The sequence below is a fragment of the Pogoniulus pusillus genome, chromosome 27 (assembly GCF_015220805.1).
Source record: "Pogoniulus pusillus isolate bPogPus1 chromosome 27, bPogPus1.pri, whole genome shotgun sequence".
Lineage (NCBI taxonomy): Eukaryota > Metazoa > Chordata > Aves > Piciformes > Lybiidae > Pogoniulus > Pogoniulus pusillus.
The window spans coordinates 1907196-1915843 of NC_087290.1; the positions used below are offsets into that span (position 1 = coordinate 1907196).

At 64.4% G+C, this 8648-nt stretch overlaps 1 protein-coding gene across 1 annotated transcript; it reads right to left on the reverse strand.

Annotated features, from left to right (window-relative positions):
* Positions 1 to 119: 119 nt before the first annotated feature.
* LOC135187744 (transcription initiation factor TFIID subunit 4-like) lies at positions 120 to 3403 on the reverse strand. The gene is made up of 5 exons (XM_064166753.1): positions 3375 to 3403; positions 1862 to 2184; positions 1562 to 1781; positions 1404 to 1480; positions 120 to 837 (listed from the first exon to the last, which is right to left on the reverse strand). Exons 1-5 carry the CDS (start codon positions 3401 to 3403, stop codon positions 158 to 160), a joined length of 1329 nt encoding a protein of 442 aa, XP_064022823.1. The 3' UTR covers positions 120 to 157.
* Between the last annotated feature and the right edge of the window lie 5245 nt (positions 3404 to 8648).

Below are 8648 nucleotides of genomic sequence, written 5' to 3' on the forward strand. Positions count from 1 at the left end.
GTTGCCTTCGTCCTGTCACTGCAGGCCTTTGCTAACAGCTTCTCCCCGTCCCTCCCGTGGGCGCTGGCAGGCTGCTCTCGGGTCCCCCCCCTCTCCAGGCTGAGCACCCCCAGCTCCCTCAGCCTGTCCTCACAGCAGAGCTGCTCCAACCCTCTGATCATTCTCGCGTCCCTCCTCCGGACCTGCCCCACCAGCTCCATGTCCTTCCCGTGCCGAGGGCTGCAGAGCTGGACGCAGTAGCCCAGGTGAGGTCTCCCCAGAGCCAAGTGGCAGAATCCCCTCCCCGGCTCTGCTTTGGATGCAGCCCAGGCCATGCTTTGCCCTCTGGGCACTGCCCGCTCGCGTCCAGCTTCTCCTCCCCCAGCACCCCCAAGTGCCTCTCCAGGGGGCTGCTCCCCAGCGCCTCCTCCCCAGCGCAGACAGCGAGGATCGTTCTGGCCCCGGCGCAGGACCCTGCGCTTGCTCTCGTTGCGCTCCACGGGGGTGCACCAAGCCCAGGCCATGGGTGCTTTCTGAGCTCCCTCCACGGCTCCAACCCCGCCTGGGTGGCAGTGGGGACGCCTGGTGGCCAAGGGCACCAAACGGCACCGAGGACACCAGGAGGGGCAGAGAGGGCATCGTCGGGCAAGGAGCAGGCAGCTGCCACGTCCGGTGCGAGTTTACTTGGCAGGGCGCAGAGCAGGAGGGCAGGAGGCAAAGCAGCCCAGCCCTGGGGGGCTGCCCCCGCAGGCGGTGGGCAGGGGCAGGGCCGGGGGGATGTGGTGGGTCCTGTAGGACCTGCGGGCGAAGGCGTCGGTCCCCAGACCCTGGTGGCACAGGGCTGCCCACACCTGGGCTCTGCAGGGAGAGACAAGAGGTGTCAGGTGGAGCCCTGGGGGGCTCTGCCAGCCCTCCCCGTGCCAACCCTCTCCGGGGGGCCTCTTCCTGCCCCAGTTAAAGACCATGAAGGCTTTTAGCAGCTTAAGAGCATCTCCGCGGCTCGGCTGCTTTGCTGGTGGGGCACGAGGGCAGGATGGTCCCCCGAGGGCCCCCCGGACACGTCCCCACGCAGACCCCCGTACCCCAGCGTGCCGAGCACCGCCAGGGCCAGCACGGCCCCCAGGCTGCCCAGGAGGGAGGAGATGACCACAACGTCGCTGCTGCCGGCGCGCACGGGCCGGGGGTCGATGGCACTCGGGCTGCTGGCTGGAGGAAGGTGGGATGGGGGCATGGGGAGGGGGGCACGGGAGGGGCTCAGGGGCGGTGTAATGGAGAGGGGAGGGATAGGGCAGCGAGGGGAGACCAGGGATTGCTTCTGCCCTCTGGGTTTGGGGTGATGGCACAGGGCTGATGCCATGCTGCGTGCCAACACCCCCCACCAGGCAGGAGCAGGGACCCGCGGGCCGTGGCAGTGCCACCCATACCTCTCGGCAGAAGGATGGGCTCAGACCACCTGCTCTCTGCTTTGGGGCCCTGGCAGCCCATCAGCAGGAACTTCACCCTGCAGAGCGGGGGGCACACGGTGGGCACAAGAGTGCCCTGGAAGGGTGGGTTTGGAGGGGGTGGATGCCACCGGCCTCACCTGTAGGGCCCCGGGGAGGGCAGGGGCCCGTTGCAGGCGTCCTGGCCAGCCTGGGCGGCACAGGCTGTGTCACCCCCGACCCGCAGCACGGCAGGGCTGGGCGCCGAGCAGTGGTAGGTGCCCACCGCCATCTCCAGCGTCATGTAGGAGCCCCTGGTGGGCAGCTGCTGGTACAGGGGCACCTCGGCCCGCGACGGGGGGTTCCTGAAGGCGGCCGAGGCTGCGTGGCACAGATGGGGGCTGAGCAGCTGCAGCCTGGGTCCCCCACATCCACAGACACCCGGGGCCGTGGGCACTCACCGTTGGCGAAAGCCACCACCAGCCAGATGGCATCGGAGGCGCTGGAGTGCTGCTGGAAGATGCAGCGAGGCCGCTCCAGGGCGAAGGTGGTGGCAGTGAGCTTGCCTGGCAGCGCCGCGGGGGACAGGCGGGGCACGTAGGGCAGCAGGGCTGGGGGGGCGGCTGGTGAGTGGGGGCACCCCCTGCTCTGCACCCCCCGTCCGAGCGGGGGTGCGCAGCGCTGCTGCCGGCACGGCAGAGCCCCAGGGGGTGCCAGCGCCACCAGCACCAGTGGGACAGCGCTGCCGCGGGCACCCCCCAGCCGTGCCCAGCCCCACAACCCCCTCCTCGGCACCAAGACCCCTAAGAGCTCCGAGCCCTCTGAGCCCCCCGACCCCCTCCCTCTGCCCCTTGCCCCGGAGTCAGTCACCCAGGCCCGCGGCCGTGCCCGTCCCGGTCAGCAGCAGCAGCAGCAGCAGCAGCAGCACCCACGGCAGCTCCATGGTGTCCCTGCTCTGCTCACCCTGTCCCACTGCCCAGGGCTTGAGCCGCCCCCCGGCCCCCCCGGCAGGGACCGCCTGTGCCCGAGTCCCTCCCTGCCCAGCATTCCTGCACTGGCGCTGCCGGCCCCGCCGCAGCCGGGGGGCAGAGGGACCAGCGGCACTGCCCTGTCACCCACTGCCCCCACGCCCCCCTGTGGGGCCACTCTGATGGGTCCTGCAGCTCAGGCAGCCGAGAGGGCGGTGAGGAGGCAGGACACGAGGCTGGGATGTGAAAGGGAAATGCAGGAGAAGGAAGGTTCCAGAATGGCTGGGCAGGAGTTGGAGGTTGGGCTGGGACCATGAGGGCAGCTGAGCAGTGACCCCACGGCCCCACTCACACCCCCACACCCCCCAGCCCTGGCTGGGAGACAATAAATTCTCCCTGGGACAAGGGTGGTGGCCAAGAAGGACAATGGTGTGCAGGGGAGCATGGAGGAGAGGGTGGGCAGCAGGGCAAGGGAGGTTCTCCTGCCCCTCTGCTCTGCCCCAGTGAGGCCACAGCTGCAGTGCTGGGTGCAGGGATCCCAGGTCAGGAGCCAGGGAAGTGCTGGAGAGAGCCCAGAGGAGGCTGCAGAGCTGCTGAGGGGCCTGGAGCAGCTCTGGGAGGAGCAAAGGCTGAGAGCCCTGGGGCTGAGAGCCTGCAGAAGAGCAGCCCCAGAGGGCAGCTGAGCAATGCTCAGCAAGAGCTAAAGGAGCTGTGGGGGGCAAGAGCCTGGGGCCAGACTCTGCTCAGTGGTGCCCAGGGACAGGCCAAGGGGCAGCAAGGGGCACAAAGTGTCAGGCAGGAGGTTGGCTGTGCAGAGGAGGAGCAAGTTGTTTGTTGTGAGGGTGCTGGAGGCCTGGAGCAGGCTGCCCAGAGAGGCTGTGGAGTGTCCTTGTGTGGAGAGCTTCCAACCCCCCTGGCACTGTGCTGCTGGGCAAGCTGCTGTGGGTGTCCTGCTTTAGGAGTGGGCTTGGACTGGGTGACCTCCAGAGGTCCCTTCCAGCCTCACCCATCTCTGGTTCCTTGCAGGTGCCCCATGCTCACCCTGCAGCCAGTGCCAGGGTGAGTGCTGTGCCCACACCCAGCTGGCTTTGGGTGCAGTCAGCCTTGCCCTGAGGGCAGGGAAGGACTTGGAGCCATCACAACCCAAACTCACCCAAAACCTGGCACTCGAGGTGAAGGGTCCCACCCAGTGATGGGCACATGGAGTCACCCAAGCTCTGGGGCCACCCCAGGATGGCATTTTGCCACCCAGCCTCCTCCTCCCCCCCAACCAGGGGAAGGGCCTCCCAAGCCCTTGGGATGGAACCAGGGAAGAGAGCCTGGAGTGGAAGCTGCTCCAGGAAGGAGCAAGCTGTGGCTTGGGATGTAGCCTCCCCAGGCTGCTGTGCACTCCGAGGGGTCTGAGTGCTCCTCCCCTGCTGTTTGCCAAGGGCAGGGCTGCCCACTCCTGCGTGGGAGGGGATTTGCCCCCCCTCTGCCAGGGGCTGCACCTTCAGCTTAAGTGGAAATGGGGCACTAGAGGATTACAGTGCCCAGCTGCCAGAGAGCCAGGCACAGCTGCAGCCCCCAGCCCTCCTCCCTCCTCCACCCCCAGCTTACCCCCCCCCACCTCCTCCTCCTCCCCAGCAATACCTGCCCCGAGGGCTGCAGATGCCCATGGCTGTGTGCCAGCTCCTATCCAGCCCTCCCTGGCACTCCCCAGTGGATGCCAGGGCTGGGGTGAGGGAAGGTGACACAGGGGACACTGAGTCACAGTTTCAGCCACTAAGACATGGGGCAAAGAGAGCTGGAGGGAGGGGGAGGAGGGGGGGCTCAGTGCTGGGATAACAACAACCAACTGCTGCAGCCAAGCTGGCAGGGGCAGGGGGAGGCAGAAACGCCCCTTGTGGGGCCCAGGCAGGGCCAGGAGCCCAAAGGCTGTGGTTGGATCTGTCTGGGGGCAGTGGGAGCACCATCTTGAGGCTCTGTCCCCCTCCAGCACCGTGAGCATGTCAGCACCCACCCAGCTCCAACACCTCCTCCCCCAGCTGGCAGCTACACCAGGGCAGAGAGGGCACCAACTTCAACCTGGGCACAGGGACCCTCATGAAGGTCACCAAGGGCAAGCACAGGGTCCTGGCCCTGGGGAGGAACAACCTCCTGCAGCAGGACAGCTGAGGGTCACTGCTGCTGAGGGGGAAGAAAGCCAAGGCAGAGCTGCTCTGGGTAACCACAGCTGGAGAGGGCAGGAGTGAAATGCTGCCCTTTGCTGTGCTGCAGCAAGGAGCTGGGGAGCAGCTGCAAGGAGAAGCAGCTGGGAGTGCTGGGGGACAGCAAGTGCCCATGGGGCAGCAATGTGCCCTGGGGGGCAGGGAGGTGAATGGTGTCCTGGGGGGGCATGGAGGAGAGAAGAGTGTGGGCAGCAGGGCAAGGGAGGTTCTGCTCCCACTCTACTCTGCCCTAGGGAGTCCACAGCTGCAGTGCTGGGTGCAGGGATCCCAGGTCAGGAGCCAGGGAAGTGCTGCAGAGTCCAGGGGAGGCTGCAGAGCTGCTGAGGGATTGGAGCAGCTCTGGGAGGAGCAAAGGCTGAGAGCCCTGGGGCTGAGAGCCTGCAGAAGAGCAGCCCCAGAGGGCATCTGAGCAATGCTCAGCAAGAGCTGAAGGAGCTGTGGGGGGCAAGAGCCTGGGGCCAGACTCTGCTCAGTGGTGCCCAGGGACAGGCCAAGGGGCAACAAGGGGCACAAAGTGTCAGGCAGGAGGTTGGCTGTGCAGAGGAGGAGCAAGTTGTTTGCTGTGAGGGTGCTGGAGGCCTGGAGCAGGCTGCCCAGAGAGGCTGTGGAGTGTCCTTGTGTGGAGAGCTTCCAACCCCCCTGGCACTGTGCTGCTGGGCAAGCTGCTGTGGGTGCCCTGCTGTAGGAGTGGGGCTGGGCTGGATGATTCCCAGAGGTCCCTTCCAGCTGCCCCCATGCTGGCTCTGAGTTCCAAAGCCTCTCACTGCACAGCAGTGCCCAAGCTCCCAGCTCTGCCACCTTCCACCTGTTGGCCACTTGCTCCCCTGCCCCAGAGGCTGAGCCCTGATGTGCCAAGGCTCTGGGGAGGTGGCTCAAGTTCTGTCAGAGGACAGGACAGGCAGAGGTGAGCTGCTGAGTCTGCCCAGCTCAGCCCTGGTGCCCAGGCCCTGGCCCAGCCCTGACTCAGGAAGGCTGCAGCTGATTCATGCTCAGGAGGAGCTGCTGGAGGTGCCCTGGGCCATGCCCAACAGGAAATTCAGGCTGTGCAGAGGGCTGGGTGAGCCCTGCTCAGTTTTTGCCTCAATTCACTGTTTTGATTGCTGGGAGGATGTGATGTGGGGGCACAGAGCTGAGGCTTCAGCTCCAAATGCCCTCCTTGCACAAACAGGGCAGGAGGAGCAGCCACAGCTCTGTGCTGCAGAGCTCAGGCTCAGGGACCTGCCCCTGCTGCTCCTCAGGAGCTCCCGAGCCTGCAGCACCCCCAGATGGTGCTGGATCAGAGCTGATTGGGCTGGAAAGGGCCTCTGGGCTCATCCAGTCCAGCATCAACCCAGCCCCACCAAACCCTGTCCCACAGTGCCATGGCCACAGCTGTCTGGAGCACCTCCAGCCATGGGCACTCCACCACCTCCCTGGGCAGCCTGTGCCAGTCCCTGACCACTCTTGCACCAAAGACATTGTTCCTCATCTCCAGCCTAACCCTGCCCTGGCACAATTCCAGGCCAGCTCCTCTTGTCCTTCCACCTGATCCCAGGCAGCAGAGCCCAACCCCACCTGGCTCCAGCCTGCTCAGGGAGCTGCAGACAGCAATGAGCTCTGCCCTCAGCCTCCTCTCCTCCAGGCTGCACCCCCCCAGCTCCCTCAGCTGCTCCTCCCAGCCCTGCTCTCCAGACCCTTCCCCACCTTTCCTGCCCTTCTCTGGCCCTGCTCCAGCCCCTCAGTGTCCCTGGAGTGAGGGGCCCAAAACTGACCCCAGCACTAGAGCTGTGCCCTCCCCAGTGCCCAGCACAGGGGCACAACCCCTGCCCTGCCCTGCTCCTGCTGGCCACACCACTGCTGAGCCAGGCCAGGCTGCTGCTGCCCTTCTTGCCCACCTGGGCACACCCTGGCTCATCTCCAGCTGCTGCCAACCAGCACCCCCAGGGCCTTTTCCATGGGGCAGTTTCCAGCTACTCTGCCCCCAGACTGGAGCCTCCCTGGGGTGGTTGTGAGCCAAGGGCAGGACCCAGCATTGGCCTCACTGAATCTCATCCCACTGACATCTGCAGATGGATTGAACCTGGGCAGCTCCCTCTGCAGATCCCTACCCTCCAAGCAGATCCAAGCTCCCAGCCAGCTTGGTGTCACCTGCAAAACTGCCCGAGGGTGCCTGGATCCCCTCCCCCAGATCATGGATGAAGTCATTAAGGAGAAGTGGCCCAGGCTGAGCCCTGGGGAGCACCACTGCTGCCAGCTGCAGCTCTAACTCCATTCCCCACAGCCCTCTGAGCCTAACCACCAGGTAGTTTCCCCTCCCTATCCATGCCCTCAGCAAGCAGCTTCTCCAAGAGGATGCTGTGGGCAGTGGTGTCAAAGGCTCTGCTGAAGGTGTTTGAGGGTTTTCCTCTTTAGAGCTTGTGGCAGAGGAGGATCAGGATCACAGAACCATGACAGAATGGGTTGGAAGGGACCTCAAAGCTCAGCCAGCTCCATAGGCAGGGACAGGCTCCTACTAGAACAGGTCACTCATCCAGCCTGGCCTTCAACACCTCCAGGGAGGTTGTGGAGCACAGAAGCACCCAATGTGATCTTTGACCCCTGTGCCAGGGTCTCACCACCCTCAACCTGTGCCAGTCTCTCACCACTCTCACTTCTTCCTACCATCCACTTTCAATCTCCCCTCTGCCACTTCAAACCCATTCCTCCTCCTCCTCTCATTCCCAGACCTTGTCAAGAGTCCCTCCCCAGCCCTCCTGTAGGCTCCTTCAGATCCTGCAAGGCCACTCCAAGGTCTCCTGGAAGCCTTCTCTTCTCCAGGCTGCACAGCCCCAACTCTCTCAGCCTGTGCTCAGAGCAGAGCTGCTGCAGCCCTCTCAGCATCTTGGTGAGCTCCTCTGGCCTGGTTCCATGTCCTTTGTGTTGGAGGCTCCAGATGGGCATTGGGGAACACTCCAGGCCTTGACAGCTCCAGCAAACCACTTCTGTTTTCACACTGGTCTGAAATTTGCCCTTCTGCTGCTCCAGAACACGTTGGTCCCAAGAGGATGCCAAGCCACAGCCATGTCCTTGCCTCTCCTGGGAAGGAGGTGACATGGCAGATGGCACCAGAGCTTCTGCTGTGCCACTGTGGGCAGAGCTCCCAGGACCTGCAGCTAGGGCTGGTGGCCAGAGGGAAGGAAACAGCCAGAAACAGCTCTTCAGGTGACAGCACACAGCAAGGTCACCAGGACCAGGGCAGTGTCACCCTCAAAAGGTGCCAACCCTTGTAACAGAGCACCTGTGCCAGCAGCCTGGCACAGCTGTAACCCCTGCAGCAGGCAGGAGAGGCAGGGAGGATGATGCCAGCCACCACGGGGTGGCACCAGCACTCCCTGCAGCAGAGCAGCTCCTCCCTGGCAGGGGCTACTCGGTGAGCTCCAAGCTGCTGCCAGAGAGAAGGCAGCAAGGGGGAAGGACACTGCTGGGTCACCTCTGCCAGCACCATTGTCACAAGCCACCAAGCCCAAGTCAGTTGCAGTCCCTGACCTCTGGAACCAGCACCTCACATCCTTTCATGCCTCCCTTCTCCTGACTGGCCTGAGTAGACCAAAAGCAGAGCAGGGAGGAGAGGCACTGTGGAAGTGCCATTTCTTGTGCCCAGGCAGGGCCAGGAGGGAGGAGGTTCTGACATGGAGCTCCTCACCTGTGTCCTCTGGGTGGCTGAGCAAGAAGAGAGATGTTCTCTCTCCATCCTGTCCCTCAGGCATCACCAGGCCAAGGCCATGCTTCCAACCAGAGGTTGGCACCTCAGGATTCATCCAATGGGATCATGCAGCAGGGACACCTCCCATCAGCTCAAGGCTTCTGAACACCTCCAGGGAGGAGGAGATCCACAACCTCCCTGGGGCAACCTTTAGGTTGCCCCAGGGAGGTTGTGGATCTCCTCCTCCCTGGAGGTGTTCAAGTTGGACAGGAGAAGCCTCATCAAGGCCTCACCCAACCTCCCCTGGGGCAACCTCTGCCAGCCTCACCCCAACCCTCCCTGTCAAGGATGACTCCTACCTGGCAGCCCCAAAGCCTGGTTTCTGCCAACCCCAAAAACCAGGCTGTGG